Genomic DNA, 22,972 nt, shown 5'->3' with positions numbered 1-22,972 from the left:
GATGCTTTGGGAACAAAAACTAACACTGGAATTTTACCATTTAATTATCCTATGCCTTCCCTCATTTCTTTGTTCTGAACTGTGGAGATCTGCTAAAGCACAGGTTATAAATAGCTTCCACTCTAAAGTTATAAATAACATTTTTTAAAAATAATTATTTCTCTGGGAGAAAAAAACCTGGTTTAAATGCTGATATTTTATCTTAAAATGCTGATATTTTGCTCAAGTTATTGAGCTTGAATATGAGTCTATTCACCCAGACTTGTAATTCTATCAGCTTCAAGGTATTCATGTAAATCAATCATAATTATTCTCATTATAATTACTGTACTTGGGACCATACTCCCTGAAACAAATCCAGTGCTTAATGAACTCCATTACACATAGTATTTCTTCATGCTTAATCATTTTGATTCACAGTATATGCTGTGTTTACAGCACTGGATTTGTTTTTCTCAGACCTAGAATTTGTGTGCTAAGAGTCAGTTTCTCCTACACACACTCAGTTCTGTTCAGTGGTCTAGGTAGCACAATTTAACTCTTGCCTTTATCTTCCTCTAAACAAACTAATCATTAAACATCTTTTGATATTTCCTTCTAATAAGAGTTTCTTATTCACAGTTGCTTAATTTCTTCCCAACTTAGTACTGGTTTCTTAACCATCAGTAACCCTCCCCTTCTGTATCTCTGTACCTTCTTGTTATTTATGCAGCTGTGATGAATCCTCCTCCCCTCATCCAAGAAGATGTTATTTTAGATGTCTAATTTATTTCTCAAAATTACACTGTTATTAGAACTCAAACCCAAGAAGACAAGGAATTCCCAGCTTCTAAAGTTGTTTTTTCCATCAGTGGTTATGTACTGAAGACATTGACCACCATATGTCCTGATTAACAGTCTACCTCCCATACCCAAGCCTGTTAAAATCCACAACCTCTAGATTTCTATGTGCTTGAATAAGTAATGAGTAAAACACAAGTGGTGTTCATGAGAAATGCCTAGTGCTCAGACTTTTGAAAAACAGACCACTTAGATCAGGACTAATCAAGCATTTTATGGTGAAATAATTTTCAGCTAGAAATAACTGAAGAGTTAGGTGCTCACTAGCAATACAGACAAGCCAGGATGAAGCAGATGTTGTAATCAGGCGAAGCAGGTACTTGAATGTGGTCATCTTAGCCTTACATGCATTTTTGCTATTAAGGGGACAAGGAGTGGGATCTAAAATATATGTCTATGGATGATTATTTTTAAGAACATACAGGCAAAAATCTTTCTTTTCCTTTTGTTTGGTCAAAAAATTAAATAATAGAATTTATTTAGTATCATATCCAGTACTGATTTAGCTTTACAAATTAAGAATTCAAATTTTGTGGCTTAAAAAGCAATGCCAAAATAATGTAACATTTATACTCTAGAATTTTGTATTAAATTCATTACCAGACTTTCTGGCTCTTTGGAATTGGGGTTTCTTTTACCCCCGTAAGACTAATGCAGGAAGTGTGGGCTGAGGTACTGCGTACATTTCTTCCTGATGATGCAAGTCAGGGTTCCCTTTGGGTGCAGGGAGATTTGGTGAGACTGAGGCTGGGCATGTTTAGTCTCTGCAGTGTTCAGAAATCTCCAAGCACTGCTCTGCCAGAGTGCAGTGCTCTTCTAACACACCTCCTGGTGTCTGGCACCCACCCAGCATGTCCCAGCACTGCAGTACCTGAGCTAACATGGTTGTAGAGATCTCCTAGCAGGAGCGCCAGATGTGGCCCAGGTGTGTCTGCACCAGAGTGTAAACAGATCCCTCACTACCCGGTTTGTTCCCTCTCCTCTACATTTTTCTCTTTAGGCAGGAGAAATCCAAAGTCCTTTAAGAACTGAAGTTTGATAATGTGTTAATGCTACTACACAATACTACACCATTTGAAGGCCTTCTCAATTATTTGATAGAGTGGTAGAATCATTGAAACTATTCCCATTTGCTTACTATATATAACTTTGGGTGTGAAAAGTGTACAGATCAAGTGTGAAAAGCCTATTGTTTGTCAGGCAGTGTAAGAGATCCTGTGATACTTTCTCTCCTGATATTGCAGAAGCAATTACACTGTACTAGGAGATGTATAATTTGTACCTTTGAGGTCATGACCATGTTTTAAACTACTTTTTTCCTCTCTCTACAATGCAAGAGCCAAAATCTGGCTTAGCTCAACTGAAAATTAAATGGATCATGACTGTTCCATGCCAGTCCCACTCAGGACACACCAGGCAGACTGGATTTTTTTTTTAAACTATGAGTGTTGGATTTGGCAAATTTGTTGATATGGCAGCTTGAACACATGGAAAGGAAAGGAGAGTCCAGCATCACAAGTGTCTGTTGCTCTTTCTGAGTGAGAGGGGTCTGATGATGGGGTTGAGGTCTGGGGACAGGGTCTGGATTTGGTCGCTGATCCAAAGTTGCCTGAAATCTCTCCACTGACTCTGACCATGACTTAAAGGTGTAAAAATTCCCCCTGTGTGTGTGTGTGTCAAACCCAAACCTGTATTGTCTAAAATGGAATCTTTTAATGGCAAGTATGAGTTTGTTCTAATTTGATTCTCAGATACTAGATGGTGTTTTCCCTTTTGTTTCTACAGAAAGTCTTCTACTACCAGGAATTCTCTCTCCATTTTAGTACTTGCAGATGGAATTATTATATTAGGTGGCGGAATAAAATTACACCCACCTTCTTTTAGGGACTCGTACTCCAACCAGTGTCTGACCGTAGTGAGGACTGCATAGATTTTTTTCTCTATTACAAGAGTAAAACATACAAGATTGAAGTCTTTTCATGCCAGCTTTGTTATCATAAATATCTCTGATGGATATGCTGATTCATTTTTTAATAGGGGATAATACTTCAGATGAGAAAATGATCAAAACACAGAGCACAGTTAGGTCAAGGTAATTTAACTCTAATCTTGCCTAATTGTTATTGTGATCTGGACTGACAGAACTGAGATAATTAAATCTTGATCATGAACTATCCTCTTCTTACTTTATATAGTTCCATGTGCCAAATACAATGCCAGCAATCCTAGCTGACATTTTCTGTGAAAAGACATTTTTAGGCATCAAAATGTGTGAAGGCTGCCAGCAGGGCAGTCTATCTTCTACCTTACATCAAAGGGATGTGCACTCCCTTGGAGGAAGAAAATAAATCTAGTATAAAAAACAAGACTTTAGCAAGGACAGTTAATGTGGGGACCTTGCAACTAAGTTCAAATTTGGGAAAAAGAGAGCACAACTGGCACTTTCAGCCTTTCTTACTTGTCCTTGAATCAAACAAGAATCTTTGGGAAAACTTCTGAAAAATACCTTCATCTCTGCCTCTCATTAACGTAATTGCCTCCATTTCTCTTTCTGCACTCAGAAGAATGTGGCTGCACAACAACCTTATGATTTCCACCACTCCTAGTGATGCTTCTCCACTGCTGACTGCACCAGTACACTTGCCACAACTGCAACCTTAGGCTCAAGGTGTGAAGCATAATCAAGTGAAGATGGTATAAAACCCCAGGAAGACATGAAACATTCAGAGACTTAAGGTGTGTTCCTTAAATAGCTATAGCCTTTGTTTCACAGCTCTATTTTCTGATAGCAAGTAAATTTTGCAATTACAAGTGGAGTGATATCAAATCAGTATGAAACATTCATAACTGTAGCTAAAATTGGGTGATGTCTCCTCAGCTGACGCATGCTTGAGAGGGATGTCTTTGATGCCAAGGCTTTTTAACAGGGCTGGTACTGTCATGGTTGGGTGTGTAGCTTACTCAGTTTGTCAGTCTTTGCTGGGGCTTTGCCAAGTGCTGGATTTAAATCCCAAGTTCTCCTGGTCAGAAAGGCAGAGTACAGCCTGCAGTGTGCAGGATGCTAGTACTGGTACCAGCTCTCACCTCAGGGAGGCTGCAAGACTAACAAATTGCAAGTAGAAGATGAGCAAAGGAGCTGCTGTGCACGCAAGTTTGTGTGAGAAGGAGGGAAAGAGAGAGCACCTGTGTGAGAGGACTTTGCTAAAGGGCAGAAGGCATCTGGGAAATTGGGAAAAGAAGATTGTGCACAGTCTTCTGTGCTTTGCAGATAAAAATAGAGGGGCATATGTGCTGAAGGGAGAGAGTACACCAAAAGAAGATCGCAGATCTGGTCAGCAAGATGGCAAGAAAAAACTATCTGATAAACAACTGGGGTTTATTCAAAACCAACATCTGAGCTTTGCTCTTCACTGCTGAAGCCATCACTTAGAAAACGAGTGAAAATGGGTATGGTGGTCTCACTTAAGTCCTTCATGGCATTTTACACATCACACAACAACTGTACAGTTTTTACATATGACTGTTTTCATCAACAGAAAATGCGGATCATAATGACATAATGGTGAAGAGAGAAGTCTACATTGAAGAGTATTAACAGGAAGTGGTGCAACATAATTTGCCTCTTGCTTTTTCCCTGACTGTAACTAATAAAAAGCCCTCATCCCCAGCAGTATCAAATTTACTCAAATTAAAAAGCTGCTTCTCTATGACAACAGACTATTCTTCTTGTTCCACTTAAAAATTATGCAACATCATGTTTTACAAATATTTTTTTGTATAAATGCTGCACTAAAGCACTTTTATAGTGTTGAGTAAACAACTCTGTGTGTTTTGCATTATACTCTCAAAAAAAAAGTTGCATCAGTGTTTTTGTAAGTAGGTCAGTGACAATTTCTTACGTATTTCTTAAATTCACATGGACTCTCCAGATTCCAGCATAGAAATACATGGATAGAACTACTGTAAATAAAATATTCATGTTTTTCTTTAAAAATAAATAGACCCACGTAAGATGCAGTAAGAGAGGTAATGCTTTCCTGGTGCAGGATTGTCTTCTGCATGCTTTAAGAGCTCTACTTGGTTCAGTTTATTACCATAAAATTAATATGAGTGTAATTAATATGAGTGTAATTAATATGTGCATAATAAATATGAGATTCCCTCTGCAATGAAGTAATTCATGAATTTGAGGCTTGTAACACATCCCTTAATTCTTCATTTGATATGAAAATTGTTCTGAATATTTGATCTGGTGACTGATTCCAGGGCTGTCTCCTCCAGAAGCCTTTTTGCTTATACTTGGAAAAAATGTTTGTGTGTTATTGTTGACATGTCCATCGCTGTGGGATTACAGGATGCCATTTCATCCAAGAGGTCTTGTAAAGAGAAAGTCATGCTACTATAGATGTACTGTGACCAGGTGGCATTTCAAAGAGAAGTTCCATAGAAAGTGCAAAAGATTAGTCTTGTCTTCTACAGATGTTTCCTTGAGTAATCTCATCTCTAGCATTTGTAGGGGTACAAACTCTTAACTCATCAAAAACCAAACCAACCAAACCAACAAAAAAACCCAAACCAACTCAAAAAACCCCCATCAACCAACCATAAATCTCCCCAAGCCAAACAAACCCCAAACTACCTCTGAGACGTCTAGTCTCTGGAGAGTCTTGAAAATTGCCGAGACATGTAAAGATTAGTATCTGAAATGGGCTTCTTTAGACAGAAACCTTGCTTAACACAGAAAACACTTTCACTGATGCATGGTTAGTAGAGATATGTATATGCTGCACCATTTTCTTAGGTCTGTCCCCCTTTTCATGTGTGGAGTAGATTATGGTGAGCCTCAGTATGAAGTGTTTGTTGTTCTCTTGGCTAAAAGACATCGTTTCCATCAAAAGGAACAGCATTCCAGCCATCTGAAGGTATAAAAACCATTTTCTTTCAGGTATTTCCAGAATGTTAAAATTTAAGGAGAGACGTGCCCAAAATACTGTGAAACTGTTTGTTTTTAGAGTGATCTGAAAGTGATTCCATGGTTAGACAACTATTTGAAAGATTTAATCATCAATATAATATTCCTTGTGTTGGTAGAAATTCTCATTTTGCTGTTGACTTACTTCTTGGTTAGCTGAATACTGTCACTATTGACATTTCACATAGCAGAAACAGCTCCATGTAATGTGTATGTCCTGGGCTTCACATAGGTCTGGAGGAATACATAAAGCAGGTTGGATGGTGTTTTGAGTGATTTTTCATGTATGTGAATATGAGTGGCCACTCCTTGGAGATCTTCTGAGAGAGAAGTAGATTATTAAAGGGATGGACCCCCTGATTTACATGCTTATGTTGCTTTGGCAGCCTCGGCTAATAGAAAATGTCACTGTCTGCTGGCAGCTGCAAAGGACTTAAGGCAGAAGTTTGCCTCTTTTGGTTTGTTCTCTTGTATGCCTGACTTAACTGGCAGAGGGGCTCATTACGTGCCATTATTGTTCTAGATTTTGAACCTATTTCTTCTCAAATTAATTGCTTCTGGCTGATTTATCTGTAACCAACATGATTGAAATAGCATGAAAACAATCACTGATTCGTGGCTGTTGCCTGTTAACTCTCCCAAGGAAACCCATCATTTGTTAAGACTGCTTTGGCAGCCAGTGGATTTCATGAGTTTGGAAGCACAGTTCCATGTCACCAACAGGCTGGAGACAAAACTTTGGTGCAGAAGAGGTGCTAGGCTGATTGGGATAGGGGTGGGATGTCACTGACAACTATGACTATGCAAGATACAACATCAGGGATGCTGTGTGATCAGTTACATGGGTGGTACCAGCAGCAGGGTTCCTTTTCTTTTTTTGTTTGTTTGTTTTCACACAGTTGCAATGTGAAGTGGCTGTACTGGCTCCATCAACTGGAGAAGAAGCCTGTAGCTCTCCTGAGGGTGACATGCATGTTGGGCACACCAGAACTGAACTCTTAACTCCCATGCTCTGGATTTGGGTTAAGGGATGCATTGCATTTCCCACTCTCATGTATAGACACTCTGCTCTCTTTTTTTCCCTTTCTTATAAGAAAGAGGATGTTTGCTTTGTATGGTGCTTAGTATCTCAATTGGTTAATTTAGTCTGGAAAGGAGATTTACCATTGACTCCCATGGTCGTCTTGGGAAAAAAATCCCCAAAAAAACAAAAAAGCAAGGGAAAGAATCACTTTCCCTTTCAGCCTTCAGTTATTGTTGAGAAAGATGTGAAAGGTTACTTGTAAAGATTTTATTATTTGCAAAGACTATAGAAGATGAACTTGGGGGAGGTCAATAAACAATACTGGAATCACCAGGTGACGCCAGGGTCTTACTGACATGCATGTGAAACTAGGGAAAAAAAAGAAAATTAACCCCCCAATCCTTTATCCTGCAGAATTTGACGAACTGGCAACAAGACATTTCTGCCCTGCACATTGGGAGTCTATGAAAGGGAAGGGAAGAAAAAGGCTATTCTTAGCCCCCTTTATAGGCACACAAAGTACGGCACAGAAATGTCACTTGCTGGGGCGGGAGGAGGGTTTGTTAAAGAGGACAGGACCGCTGTGTAGAATCGTCCTTTACGACAGGGCAAGCGAACCTGCGGCTGTCAGCCCCGCGCCAGCTCTTCACATTCCCACCTCAGTCAGCTACGGCGAACGTCCTGATTTCTTCGCTTCCTCCACTCCCCCCCCCCCCCCACCCCCCGCCTTTCCCAAATTATTTTTATTCGTGCTCAAAGATCAGGCGGAGGCTTCGCCAGACCCTGGACGGCACCACCTCGGGACGGGAACCAAGCGGTGACTTCAGCACAGGCAGACGAGAACCGCCGGCAGGCAGGAGAGCGCCCCGAGGGTCACCGCCAGCGCCGATCGGGCGCTGCCAGCCGCGGCCTCCGGGGGCACACCGGCCCTCCCCGCCGGGTGTCCTCAAAGTTCCCAGCGGAGCCCCCGCACAGCGGGCCACGCTCCCCGCCGCTCCCCCGGAGGACGGGGCGGCGCGGCGCCGCCTCCCCCGGCCCTGCCCAGCCCAGCCCTGCCCGGCCCGGCGGAGGCGGTGGGCGGCTCCTGTGGCCGTGGCATAAACGGGCGGCCCCTCCCGCCGGTGCCGCTGTCCCCGCTGGACGGCGGGGAGGAGAGCGGCGCTGCCCTGCGATTCGGGCGGAGGCTGCGGCGGCCGCTCTCCAGCGGAGGGGCTGCGCCTGGCGGCGGCGGGGCGGGAGCTGCGGGGCACGGGCGCGCCGCCTCCGGCTGCCGCGGCCTCACTCGCGCGGCGGCAGCGGCGGGAGGCTCCGCCGGGCTTCCCCATTGTCTGCCCGCGGGCGGAGGGCTGCGCTACCCGCACGCCCCCCACCCTCGCCTTTGTGTGCTCCGGCCGGCGGCGGGGCGGCGCGGCGCCCGCCGTGATGCGCGCTGCGGGGCGGCGCGGGATGCGCGCCGCTCGGTGAGAGGCGGGGAGGGACCCAGCCTGTGCCCCGGAGGCTTTTCGCCCGCAGCAGCCGGAGGAGGGGGACTATGGACTGAGCGCATCGCTGTACCATGGAGTCGGGCATCCGCTTGAGCACGCTCTGCCTTCTCCTCTGCCTGGGGCCAGGTAGGCGGATGCTGGACCCGCCGGGAGAGTACCCGGGCACGGGGCTGCCGGAGCTTCGCAGCGGCGATGCTCTGGCTCTTGGGCAGCCGCAGGTGCGGAGGGCGGCGGCGGGGCTGGGGCGGCTCGGGAAGTTGCGGTGTCGGCGGGTGGGTAACGGCACTTTCTGGGTCAGTTTCAGGCTTTGGCGTGGACCCCTCGCTGCAGATCGACGTGCTGTCCGAGCTACAGCTGGGAGGCTCCACGGAGGGCGTGCGCCAGGTGCCGGGGCTACACAACGGGAGCAAAGCCTTCCTCTTCCTAGGTACGGCCGCCCCGGCCCGCCCTGCCCCGCAACTCCGGCCGTGGCCGTCGGGCCCCGGCGCCGCGCACGTGGCGCGCCCCCCCAAGTCCCCAAAACGCGAGAGGTTTGCTCGCTTTGAGACATCCGTATCCCGTCCCTTCCCTTCCTGCTCGCTTTTCTTCCACTCTTCTTTACAGCTCCCCTCCCATTCTTTTAAAATCTTTTTTTTCTCTCACCCCATTTTTTTTTTCTTTGACTGGTAGACGCTTAATTAAAGTACAGCAGGAACGGGGATGGCAGATGGCATGTTTTGTGAGTCGTGGGGTGCGGTGATGAATAATAGCACCACCCACTCTACTGCTTTACTTGGGAAACGCTAAACATACCCCAGTTCCAGCTAAGGAAAACCTCACTGAAAGTTTTATGTGAATCGAGCAAATTGCTGAAATGAAGTGCCCCGGAGGAGGGAGGCAGATGGCTGGCAATAAGAACACCCTTTTTTTTTTTTTTTTTTTTTTGTCAAGAGAAAGTGGCCCTTTGGAGCTTCCATGACGTACCCCTCCTGTGAAACAAAGAATGAGTTTTGGTCTCTTTTAGTGCTTTTGATTGTTTCTTTGTTAATATTGGGAATATAAATAAAATAGTAGTCTTCCATCTTTCAAAAATACATTTAGGAGTTTTATTAAAAATTATTAAACTTTCTTATATTGTAATTCATAAAAGACTGTAAATAACTGTTAATATCTCGTTGAATATATTGGCATTGGTTACATTCCATACACTTGCTCATTATCAGTGTGTTTTTGAATTACACTTCAATAATATACTGATATCTTAAATGAAGCTGGAGTCAACAACATTTTCAGGAAAAAAACCATCTCTATCTTAATTAAAAAAAAAAAAAAAGCCTAAACCTGTCCTTTAGAGGCAAGTCTCTTCTCTGAAAGATGATTAAATGCTCCTTATAATCTATGACTAAACAAGAACAAGGAATATGGCTCAACATCTGATGAAGAACAAGCAAATCTCCACATAAGCTTGCACTTTTAAGATAGGGGAACTTGATTGTGTCACGGGAGGAGTTTCAGCTGGATCTGAACAGATTTCTAGTGCAACAGGCAAGAGGCTGTGTTTCACATACAGAAGAGCTATTAGTCAAGGGAGATAAGATCTGGAAAGGGAATTTCTTTTTCATGTTTGCATTAATGAGGTAATTTATCAGAAGCTAATAGTTGCCAAAGGCTTTTTTTTTTTTTTTTTTTTTTTTTTTTTTTTTTTTTTTAAGGTGACCTCTCTAGCGGTGTTCTTCCCCGGAACAGCCAGCATGTGTCACTATGGACATGAATGTGGAGACACATGGGCACATGCGTTCAGAAACACTGGCACATGCTGGCTTTAAACATCTGTGATGGGCTTGTGGCTGCAGAGCGGAACCCTCTGTGGAGGGGGTGACTGCTTAGAATGGCAATGCATTTGTGTGTGTGGGATTTGTGTCCTAAAATAGGTGTAGTTTTTAAGGTATGGTTCTGCGTTGAAGCCCCATCGTGCTGTAATAGATTGGGCTGAGGGAGTGGGGGGGAAGTTAAAACTCACTTTGTCTTCAGTGGTAATAGGATTAGAGGTTTGGAAGCATAAGAGTTTCTTGTGTATTTTCCCAGTGTCAGCACAAAAAATTACTGGGTTACTAAAGAATTTTTTTTTCAAGTTTTTCCCTCTGTCTTTGCAATTACAAGTGTACATAGTTCCCAAATGGGTTAGCAGTTTATTTGTAGCAAAAGAAGGCAGGAGTTTTAAATTTTCACAGCAACCTTTTTATTTTGTTGAGAACAATCGGGGGAATAACAAGGATGAAAACACTTGTGTCTAAATGGTGGTTGAAGTCACTAAGGGTCCCTTAGGAAGTCTTTAATGCCCTGCAGGACTGGAGATGATTTTCCCTGCTACTGCATAAGATGACTGCTGATTTTGTTATAGTAAATGTGGTCTTTACTGAGCAGAGATATTTTCATTTTTGAACTTGCATTTAGAAATAGAGAAACTTCCTTCCTTTACCAGACCACTGGGTCCACTTAGTAATTTTTGTTCTGTTCTTAGAACTTGCACTTTAGGAACAGTGCTGCAATATATGCCTCTTAATGTATGTACTTGCAGTGTGTGAATTTCAAATACATGTATGTGTCGACTTGAAATTTGGTTTGTCTGTGTGGGTTTTTCCTTAATTCAGCTAAAGCCTTAGTCCTAGATAGAAAAGATTTTGTGAGAAGGACGCAAATGACTTTAAATGATATGTGAACTTACTCTGGAAGCTCTAACTTGAGATCCTTTGCCTCTTGGTTTCTTCAGATAGCGAATCTTTTCTCGTATCATATACGTATTTATGACACTTTAGTATGTTGTCTTTTTGATAGACCACATTCTCAACTGATGTAAAGCCTTACTTTACATAAGCTTAAATCATTCAGAAGTCCTAAATGCTGTTCTATATTTTAGAAGGAAATTATAAATGTGGCATGTTGAACTGCCAACAGGTAATAGACAATTAAAGATATATGATGGGATAATTATACATATAGTTACAGCAGAATAGTCTCTTTACTTCTAGGAAAAAAGTCAGTTTTGACTGCTTAATTAGCTGTAACATCAATTTTCAGTATAGGGGTTTAGCATCTAATTGGCTGTTCTGACAAATTCTCCCTTGTGTAATTGACTTTTCAAAGGTACTTGTATTTCTAGGCCATATAAAACAGTGAGCAGTTACTCTCTAAAGATGGTTTTAGTCTGTGACTGTCCAGTCAGGATAATTTAGGTTGCTCCTCATACAGTTCCTGATTTAGAAATAATTTTAGCCATTTGAAATTTGCTGTTACTTGGACTTTTTGTGTGTGTGTGTACTGGACTTCAGTAGATTTAGGTGCTGGATTCTAAAGCTTTTTAGGTGTTTGATGCTCCTTAGTTTTCATGGATGGTAGCAACAGAATGCTGCTGTAATCTGGCTCTAGTTAGCTGCAGGGACTTCTTTTTCTGGAAATGTGATTTGCAAAGTAATTGTAAAACGTTCCAGTATAGCTTGTGGGAAGATACAATTATGAATAGAAAACAGGAGGAAGTCTTCAAAAATGTTAGTGTTGCTGTATGTGAACATCTGCCAGCACTTTCTAGCCAACAGCAGATATTACTATGTCAAAATATGTTGAGAGGAAAATTATTCCTCTGCTGGTCAGAGCAGCAGAAAAGAAGTCAGAATATGTATGACACAAATGTCTCTCTGTTGGCAAGTGTTTACATAAGTCAGTGAAATTTTCAACACCTTTGTTCTTCTCTTTGCAAAACAAGGATGACACTTGGGTAAAGCCCAAACCAGATGGGTGGACTGAAGTGTAATTAATGTAGTTAAAGCAGGCTTTTGGAGAAATACAAATTGTCATTCTCATAGTTCTTTTTTTGTGATTATACTGCATTAATATGATTTGAGGAGATAGGTGAAGATGGAAGTCCAGTGTAGCTATTTTCCTATGCAAATATGGAAGTCATATTTCTACAAGAGCACTTGTTGCATATGTAACTGCAGGGAAATTTGAAGAGGTAGACAAAATCACAACAGAGGCTGAAGGATGATGAGGGTTTTGGATGAATGACTCAAGTCTGTGCCAGGGGATACAGCATTAAGCACATGCAAGGTCCCAGGGAAGCTAAAAATTTCAACTGGCAGTAGGAAATGGTGTTCTGAAGTGTGACAATCTAAAGAAGGGATGCAAGAGTAACTTGGTCTCCTCTGGCATTTCATTAGGCAATAGATTTTTGTCACCCTCCCTTTAAATTCTGCATTATATGTATTTTATAGATAGAGTATTTTGATAGTCTTTCTGGGTCTTTCTTGTTGAGAGCAGATACTATGCGTCAGACTACCTTTGTCCAAAGAGAGTGTGTGTGCGTGTGTGTGTAGTAATGGAGACACCTTCCAGTTGCCTCCAGCACCAGTGGAGAGTGGTGGAAGGTACACTGTAAATCAAGTGATGAGAGGCAACAAAAATGAAAGCCAGGTGATGTGTAAGGACAGTGTATGCCCATCAAAAGGTGTATATTCTCTTCAAAGAGAAGGCTAAAAGGTGGACAGAAGAGTGCAGTCAGATGGTTACAAACACAGGAATGTGTATTTAAGGAAAAGATAAAAAGGACATGCCAGTCATGAAAATGTGAGAGCTTGTGTATCTGAATGCAGAATTTGGAATTTATTCAGAGGTTGTTTTCTTGTTTGTTTTTTTTTTTTTTTTTTTTTTCCTGTGCCAGCTAGGGTATGTAACTCATAATATGGTTATAAATAATATTTTGATATTTCCAATGAGGAAGGACAAATTTAGAGGCAAAATATGGTATATTCTGATGAGGTTCAATATGTGCTATAAAACACCAGAAAATAATTTAATATGTCAGTGGGATGAATGAAAGGGCTCAGCAGTGCTGTTCTTTGAATTGGTGCTGGCCAGCACAAACTGCTGGCAGAAAAAAGCCCCCTAAAATAGGCCTCTTGGTAAAAGTGATTTGTTACCTGTTATTGTATGACTGGATCATTAGCACATTATGTTAAAATACTAGGAAGACAATATTACTCTATGTTATATCCCTTTGGAAAGTTCACTCTATTTTGTCTCATGATGTCATCTCTGAACATTTACTAAATGAAGGAGCTAAAAATAAAGCCTTAAAAGCAGAGGTGAGTAAACTTTCACAGAAACAGGATTTACATTGCCTATGCACTTCACACACACAGCTTTTTCCTTGCCACCTGTCATTGAAACTATGGACAGATGCTTTCTCCAGATTCCAGCTGAGCCTGCTGAAAATACTACTGTTCCTAGCTGCTTGTCACTGCCCAGAAGCTAGAGGTTACTGTCCACACAACTTTTCCAAAGCAAGAGATTATATGAGTGTTCCCATGTCTGCGGATGGCAAAATCAGCCAGCTTCAGGAGTGACCCTGGCTGACTGCAGTGACATGGATTAGAGAGTCCCGTAAAATCCCCTTTCTCCAGCTGTACCCATCTCCCAGAGGAGTGGTAACAGACAGCTGAGAAAGAGGATGTTAATGTTGCCAACTGGCTTAGCTGACTGCAGAGTGAATACCCATCTGCAGCATTTTTTTGTCTTGCATGCAAACTGCTTTCCCTCAGAAACACTGAATCCTCAAATTGTGGGACCTCCAGCACAGAGATCATCTGTAGATAGCAAAAGTTTTAATCAAAGTTTAATTTCCATAGGCACTGGCATGTTTTTTGATGTTAGAAATGCCTAATGTAAGCAATTGCTCTATGACAATGTGGTAGCCAGAAAGGTTTTGGTGTATCTGGAATAACAGCCTAAGCTTTCCTTTGCTGCCTTCTACTTCTGGAACTTTCTAAAGTCACCTCTGCACCTGTGCAAACAGGAACCATTGTGGTAGAGCACTGCCAGGATTGTGATTGATGCTGCTGGCGTGCCAGGCTGGGTGCTGAAGGAGAGCCCTGAAAAGCTGGGCTGCTTTTTCTGGAGCCTGCTGGTCTCACTGCTCCTTTGAGACATCCCCTTGCTCCAAAAGAACTTAATATTCAGCATCCTCCTCTGGGAAGGAGGAGTAGTGGTAGCAAGAGGAGATGTTTGTGAAATGTCTGTTGCTTGAAGACCCTGCCCAAAAAAGGAGGTAGCATGTGAAGATCCATTTTCCATCCTAAACCATGAATTTTAATGCATAGAGAACTATGATGCACTTAGCCCTGCTGAATAGTCATTAATATGCCAAATACTGGAGATGGTGGTGTGTGCTAACTGGTTATGCTGGTTTATCTCTTAAATAAAGGGGAAAAAGTTATGGAAGAAAGACATAAATATCATGGGCTTCTGATTGATGCTTGTAATGGTACAGCAGAGGGTAGGGCTGAGAAATGGAAAGCTAATGAGGATCTAATGTACGGCAGATACAGAAACTCAGAGAAGAAAAGCTTGTAATCCCTGAATGTAGTCATTAGTGCAGAGTTGATACAAAATAATGTTAAGCAATGACACAAAACTTGGCCTGTGGCATTTGGGGATTGCAACTGTCTTATGCTGAAAGTTTCAAGTAAATATTGTTGCTGAGAACGTGTATTAGGCCTTACTATCACAGAAGTATAAATGTTAAGCACGAAGTTGTTTTAAGTTCAGCTCTAAAAATTGTCATTATTCATCCCAAGGAAAGGTATTTTACACAAAATGTTATTTTGTTGTCCTTTGTTTTGTTTTGTTCTTTTGATTTTCTGCAGTGGGCTTTTTCTGGGGAGGGAAGGAAAATAATCTCAGAGAGATTAAATGTTCCCTCCATAGCCTTTAGGGTTGCTTTTATATTTTTTTTTGTTGGTTGTTTCCTACTCACATCTCTTTCTGTGTGTCTTGATAGGGGCTGTTGTCACCTTTCAGTCTGTTAAATTCCAGCATGACTTTGGTGGCTTTGCCTGGGCTTGGTAGGACAGCTGACATCTCCAGTCTCTGATACTTCAGTCTTTGGAGTGAATTAATACCTGCATTTATTTATCAGCAGGGTGTGACTCTATTTAAAGCAATGTTATGTTTTATTGTGTTCTTGTGGACTTGAGCCTGTGCTTTTCACAGCCAGGTTGCATCTGTTACCTGCAATAAATTGACATCCCTGGGGGTCTGTTTTCTGTTGGGACAATCATGAATCTCTAAAACTTTTTTTTAAATGAGTGTCTGGTTGTTCAGGTTAATGCAAATAACCATGTATTGTTTATACATTCAGTATTGCCTCAAACATTTCATACTGAAGAATGGCAGACAGAATTGCATTTGCTTCTTCCTGCCTTTACAATGAAGCCTCTTCTAAAATATTCAAGTACAAAATCCTTGTTGAGGCTTATATTATCTCAGGGCTCCACCTGGCATTTTTGTTGGAAAGCTGAAGATGAGTATGATGTACAGCTCTAGGGCATGTATGAAAGGGGAATACATTAAGATGGTGTCAGTGTGGTGATGTGGAGCAGAGCCCTGGTTGGCCATGAGAAGGGACCTGATAGTCAGAGGAGTGGGGCCAGAGAGCCTCTCTCCATGTCAATGTCCCCATCAAGAGCAGGCAGGTGCAGATGGCTGCTCACCTGGCAGCCTCTCCTGGCAGCATGGCAGGGGACAGTGGTGTTGGCTGAAGTTAAAAGATGTGATGCTGACAGCAGGACAGCATCTGTCCTGCATGCCCAAGAGAACCCAGTAGATGCAGCACGTGTGCCCCGAGAGAGAGGACAGTGACCCTTCTAGGTAGCTCTCAAGTGCATCTTTCCATATTGCTGGGGAAGGATTGTATTAGCAAGTGGTAGTGATGGGGGAAAATGAGGTCTTGCTACCCTTACGTAATTGCTTTTGCTGTGGCATAGTTCTGTAGTCACAAAGTGTGCCTGAGACTTGGCTAGGTTAATCTTTTTTTTTAATGGTTTCTCCCCCCACAGCAGCATGGCTCATTCTCCAGTGAGATTTCACAAAGGACAGCAGCATTTCTTACACATCCCTTTTAGATCAATCACAATATCTGTTTTTCCCCTACCTTTTGCTTATACGATGTGGGAAATAGGTTTTCTACTCTCCCCTCCTCCCCAGCTTATGTTCTAGTCTGTATCCTCCAGGGTATACAGGTGCTGGCTTGGAAAAATAACTCCAAGTATGGTTAACTTCACTGTTTCCACTGAGTCTTAAGGGAGGTACAGGACTGAGTTCATAAGTTATTTAAAACTGTTGGATAAGAGCTGGAAATTTTATATAGCTGTCATGGAAAACTGTACTTCTGTGTAGTGACTCTTCCCTATATTTTGTCCCATTTGGTTTTGTGCCAAGGTGCAGATCCACTGAGCAGTTGTATTCTCCTACCTGTACTGCTGAGGTACAGCTGAATAAGGGGTGAAAAAGGATTTTTCACTGTTTGGTTCTTTTTTCTGTCCCTCTTTTTTGTCCAAATTCTTCTATATTTTGTGTATATATGTTCAAGAAATGCTATTTTTTTCCATCTTGACATTGTCAAATGGTTTCCTCTCAGGAAAATCCAAGGAGAAGTATAAGAAAGGGTGCTTTAGTTTTTAATTTTTTTGCCTGGACATGTTTTCCACAATAAATACCTATTATGAATGTTCACTCAGATATTTCAGATAGAAAAGAATTTCTGTAGCCATTTTCAACATGGAAGAATTTTACAGCAAAAAATTCTTCGTATTTGTCAACATTTTATTTACTTTCCTTTTTTGGTGCATGCTTTTTTGGGGGGGGTATGTGATGCTGATGACTTGAGAGATGTGCAAGCTTAGAAAACTGACCTTTAGGTTGGGTCATCCCATGAGTTGCTGCTTGCAGCTCTGGGCTGTTGTAAGGTGCTAAAGCAATGGGCATGGTCTAAAGGGACCAGCAGACTAAAAGAGACTTCTGAAGACACAATGTTCAAAAGGCTTTTAGCAGATTAACATATTTGCTGCAGCACCAACATTGCTATGATAGACTGTAATGTTTCCAAGGGAGCCATTACAATCAATATTGCTAGCGATCCATAACTGAGAACTCTTTTAGTGGAATTTGAGTGGCTATTTCCTTCTCTGAAAACATGGAGTATAGTAAGAAAAAGACCTCCAATTGTAGAGATGCTCACTCTGTTAAAGCAATATTCATACAATTTCCCCAGCATAAATGCTTATTTAAGTATAATTAGATGATGGTATAACATCCGCAGTGTTTATCCTAAAAGAGAAGACATGTACCAGCCTTGACTCTGCCTGGAAGTCCATCAATCTCTAGATACAGCTGTGTAATGATCCAGAAGGGTTCCAAAGGATCTTTTCTAGTTTTGAGGTCAATAATCTGTGTTTTAATAGCTCCCTAAGCATGCATTTGCATATTGTGCCCTGGCTGTTCCAAAGGCACTCTTAAGATTTTCTGTAACATTAACTAATATGCCCCAAACTTGAAATAGTCCCGAGATTTGCTCAGCTCTCATTCCAGGAAGAGGGTAGACTTGAAGAAAAACCTTGTGTACCCTGTTCAGTATTGCTCTTATTAAGGATCCCTGCATACACCATTAGCATAAGGAAAGCATATGGGAGTAAGAGATCTGGGAGGTTGAATTATTTAAAAAAAATTGTGTCTGGGTTATTGCATTCACTCTGGGTTTCTGCATTTCCAAAAAATATCAATGAATTGCAGGGACTGAAGAGAAAAACAGCACATCTGATTATACAGTAACAAAAGCACTAGCTTAGTAAGAAAGCTTTTGAAAGAACTTGAGTATGTACAGCTTGTCCAAGAAATGACAAAAGTGTTGTATGATAAGTGTCTAGCATTAGAAGATTCTTAGAGGTTTAAAACGAAGGAATTATTTAGTATTCAAAGAGCTAGAGGTAAGAGTAATGGTACTACAAATGGAGGGGATTTAAGATAAAAGGAGACTTTCACAGTGAACTAGTTTGGATTGTGGAATAGCTGCTGAAAAGAAATGGTGGAAATCTCCATACTTTTGATTTTTTAGAAGATAGCATGAAATAAAATATCTAGGAAACATTAGCTTTGTTGTAGTCGTGTTACATTCAGGTAATAGGCTGAGGAATGGGTGGATGACCCTTTAAGTCTTTCTGTACTCTGGAGATCGGGGGTGAAATTGATCTAGTATAGGGAGAGTTTTTCAAAGATACAAGGTAGCATCAAACACCTGGTACACAATTAAAACCAGTGCCTTTGTACTCTCCTGAAACTTGTTCTTTGGTGCACTTAAGTATATTTTGATGATGCCTGAGTAAAATAAGCCTACAAGAGCAAATTAGGGTTTGGAAACATCTTATAATTTTAACTTACCCAAGCTTATAAATTTGGCATGAGTTTAAACTTGTAGCTGGTTCATCAGGGCTCGTGGGCACATTCACAGAAGCATGGACTCCATTAATACCTGACTTAAATGAAAACTTCTGGACAATTTGAACACTGGTCTTTTTCTCAGCTTTCTTGAAATCTCTGGTAATGGTTGGCTTGAGTCTTCCATGTATTTTCTACCTGTCTGCCCTGCTCACAGCTGAGTTGTGTACATGGTATTCCTTGGTATCTCTCCTCTTTGATGTTCCCAATTCAAAACCTTCTAACCTTTCCTTTTCCTGCCATCAAAACAGATAGCTTGTGAGTAGAGATTTTTCCAGATACTCCAGTATGGTTGGTGGCATTGGTGTCCTTCCTCTGCCCTCAGGTGTGGTCTCTCTGCCACTTCCTGTTTCTGCTGGTGCTTGAATTCTCTTTAGAGTTCACTCTCCTACGTTCTCCCCCCATCTGCTGCTGTTTGCTCAGTCTGCTGCTGGAGACCTGTGACTAACAACAGAGATGTTGGATGTGTCTGGCGTGCTTCAGATACTGTTTTTTTTTTCCAATGGTGGCCTCCCTCCCCCTGCCCTGCTCTATTTTTGCTGTTAGGATACAGGTTTAAGTTTTGTGGAGCTTTCTGTCTGTCACTGACTGTTGGCCATTCTCCTGTGTCAGAAGCTAATCTTTCATGCAGACTGCATGGTTGTGGTTTTCTGCAAAATGATCTCATATTAATGCTTTTCTAAGCTCACCATTGTGCTGTGTGAAAATAAATCAGCACTTAAATTCTTAACACATAGAGTTTTGGTGAGCTGAAGGCAATTAAGCCTAATGTGGGCAAAAAGAGTTATACCCTAGAAAGCCAGAGATGAAGGAAAACTAGGATGAGAGATCCAAATCACTACCAAGAGGGAGAAACAGATTATTCATGGAGAAAAAAGGTAAACCTTCTAGGTCATCCACAAATGATTACAGTTGGGCTAGATGGTCTCAGGAGGTCCTTCCCAGCCTAAATGAGTCTGTGAAACACAGGCTGTAGGAGTTAGGTCCTCAAGAGCAGCATACTGGTCACAACAAAAGGAGGTTTTGAGAGAAAATGACTGAACAGAGAGCATGAGTAAGTCTTACTGACACTTGCACAGTGAGAACCAAGTGAGAGGGAGACATGGTGTGTTGCTGAGAGGGTATTGGAGTGCCTACGAGGGAGACGTGGTGTGTTGCTGAGAGGGTATTGGAGTGCCTACACCAAGCATGATCCTAGTTCAGAGGTGCCATGGTAGGTGCTGATCTTATACAGTCTGTCATTGTATGATAGTTCACCACTGGAATGTGATATATTTGAGAATTTGAGTTGTGTCGTATCTTCAGAGAGACGAGTAGGGCATGTAATGCAGCTTGATCTACATCTAGCATAATCTGCTTGCATGATTTATTATTGCAATCAAGTTTGTACTTTATTGTTTTTAATTGATTAGGCTTTGTTTATGTTTGGTATCCTGCATTTTCATTTGGAAAAGGCTGGCAACACTACCTCCTCCTCCTCCTGTCCTCCCCCTTGACGTGACTTGAATAACTGTTAAAATCCTGGCCATGCTATACAATGAGGGACTGAAAATAAAATCAGTCTTTTAGCAGTTCTCATGTGTGTCATGCCCTTATTACAGTACCAGTAGGGCTGCAAGACGATGCATTGTTTTTCTTCTGCTCTTCAGTGTCCCAGTGTTAACAGCATTTCTTGGTGTGATATTTTTGTTCGTTGTTAGGTCAGTTTGACACAAAGTGCTCATGTGACAGTATGCAGCCAAGCATAACTAGGTGCATATGCCAGATGGCAGCTGCAAGGAAAACAAGGCAGGCTTGGTTTTCTCCACAGGTTTCAAGGTATTCTCAAAGCAGCTTCTAGAAGGATGCTTTGTGCCTAAAGGGAGTTCTGTGTGTGCATGTTTATATACACATATATATTTATAAAGCTATAGTACCTGTAACCTTTTAAATACAGCTGGAACCTCCACTGAAATGAAGAAACAAAAGAAATCCCACTCTGTGCTATCAGTGTCCTTGTTCAAACATAGTAGGTTTTATAGTGGTAGTGGCTGTGAAAAACCTAAACAACGTAATTCTAAGTAGCAGTACTTGATTCTGCCTATGAGGGAGCACATACAAAGCATCTTCAAAACTTAAAAGGGATTTAAGAATAGTGTTGTGAGTATAGGCTAGGAAAAACTGGTCATGAAAAAAAGCTATTGCGTTATATAACTGATAACCTGGAACCTATAAATCACCAGAAAGTATTTCAGTAATAAATACATGGTGCAGAGCATACCATGCAGCACATATTTTAGTTTCCCAGGAGTGGAATTTCAGTAACAAGATCAAAAGTCTTTTATCTTCATTATTTTGCTGTCATATAATGGGTATATAGCACCCATTATAGGGGTGCACTCTCCTGGTGATAGTATCTAGCATGATGACATAGTTTCTCTGAAAGGGATGGTATTTCTAGTATACAAGGAATAGAAGTTTTCTGTATCATGTATACCTTTAAAAATTCCTGATAGTACTTTTGTATGTGTGGTGCTTCTTTGTGGGTTGATCTATACATTTCTAAAATTCATTTCAGAAATGTTCAGGAGAGCACAATCTCATTTTCTGTGGCAGCTTGGTAGGAGTTGTTTTATTAACAATCTAGTGTGGCAGGATCTGTACTGCTTGTTAGCAAATCAGCTGTTTCAGCCTCCTGTGCTGAGAATACAGACTTCTATTCTGGAGTCCTACACATTCAAAGTTCAGGTTTGCCTGCGATTAGGTTTCTTATCCTTGCAAAAGGTTGGAAAAATTGTCAGAAATATGCTATGGCAGATAGAGTCACTAGAATCTTTTGTGTAACTATTTATCTTTTATTTACTTTTTGCCTACTGAGTCCAAAAGTCATGAAATCCTTGTTCATGGACCTGACATTTTTGGAAGAGCACGCCTGACTTTTTGTGGTGCACTGGGCTGCTTTACATTACAGGAAATTATTCCCACTTGTAATCCTGGTGCAAATTCCTTTTTTGCCAAAGGGACGACAGCCCAAGGGAAGACAAAAGACGTCTAAGTGTCTTAGGACTGTGCTCTGGTAGGTTAAGCCTGAGATTGACAGAGCTGTGGTACCTAACCCATTGCAGAACAAACCTTGCCTTGGTTTCTAGAAGCAGCCAGTTGGTATATAAGCTCAGAGGCTTAACCCAGCCACTAGTATAATCACCCCCAAACTAGTTTTGTATCCTCTCTTGCAGAATGCTTCTAGGCGGATTTCAGTGGTATTATTGTCTGTTCACAGGGAATATGAATTATATTACAGCTGTCATTTTCCACAGACAGTCATGGATTTGCGAAGTCTGTCCTGAAGAGTCATCCAAGTAAGTGCCAGGAGCAGGCAAAAATAGCTGAGGGTTTGCTACTGCTCAGTTACCTCTATCTACCATAACAGGTAGAAGGTTCCCCCCGTATTAAATATGTTCTATTTTTTTTTTCGTAGTTGACAATTATTAATGTTCCTCTAGCATTAAAAAAAAAAAAAAGAGAGCAATCAAGCTTAATAAACCAAGCAAAAATTCTCTGAGGACTTTGACCATGGAGAAGAAAACATTTCAAGTGAAGCACTTTAAATGAAGTCACGACCATTTAGACAAATGCACCAACTACTCCTGATTAAACAAGTGAGATTAGGTCCATAATAATGGCTTGGTTGTTTCAGATCAGCAACAACTGCCTTCAAGCCTAGTTGCCCAGGCTCTCAGTACCTTTCCCTCCTCTTGTCCCACAGTGGGTTTGTGTTCTCAGCTATGCCAAAATGACTTTAAACATCAAAGTATGTAGCATGTAGGTGAGCCAGAGTTTTGGCCAGAAGTGATATGACTACAGTTGTTTAAGGCTGTAAGTGTGAAAAGCCAATATAATTGGGGAAAAATGTGTTCAGAAACAGGTCTTCTAGTCTTTTGTGTCAGTCCATTGTGACTTTGCATATGGTTTGAGCTGGAGGAAAGCCCTTGCTGGATGACACACCAAAGCTGTAGCTGACATTCAGAACAGAGGAAGCTACAAAGCAAAGGCAGTTGGAACCTCCCCAAATGCTGCAAGAACAAACTGTGACATTTCCCCCCGTGTTTTTGATTTAATGCTTTGGCTTCAAGTCAGTTTTTGTTTCAATTGCTTAGTTTCAGCTGAAAAGCATTTTGCCCTCTTCCTTTTCTCCTTCCCATCCACTGCATTTCTGTCTGCAGACATCCTTGCTGAAGCAGTTCTTCAGTGGAAATCAGAAGGCAGACACACCCACACCATGGTGGTGTCTAAGCTACAAGGGCAGTCTGTGGGCTATGTCCCTTAACAGTCTGTGGGGTATGCCAAGGTCCTGATCATGCCAGTTGAAAA

The 22,972-nt window shown here is 41.6% G+C and overlaps 1 protein-coding gene across 2 annotated transcripts in view; it reads left to right on the top strand.

Annotated features, from left to right (window-relative positions):
* Window positions 1-8,278: 8,278 nt before the first annotated feature.
* NELL2 (neural EGFL like 2) overlaps window positions 8,279-22,972 on the top strand; it is a 140,264-nt gene continuing 125,570 nt past the window's right edge. The window contains exons 1-2 of one of the 2 annotated variants that reach the window (XM_039571111.1): window positions 8,279-8,446; window positions 8,619-8,747. In XM_039571111.1, the coding sequence (XP_039427045.1) occupies window positions 8,392-8,446; window positions 8,619-8,747 (184 nt within the window). In that variant the 5' untranslated portion in view covers window positions 8,279-8,391. The remainder of the gene's footprint in view (window positions 8,447-8,618; window positions 8,748-22,972) is intronic. The other variant, XM_039571112.1, reaches the window with a different exon arrangement.

This window comes from Corvus cornix, chromosome 1A, assembly GCF_000738735.6.
Source record: "Corvus cornix cornix isolate S_Up_H32 chromosome 1A, ASM73873v5, whole genome shotgun sequence".
NCBI lineage: Eukaryota > Metazoa > Chordata > Aves > Passeriformes > Corvidae > Corvus > Corvus cornix.
Note: the sequence above shows the minus strand (reverse complement) of the source record. Positions and strands in the feature narration are given on the sequence as shown.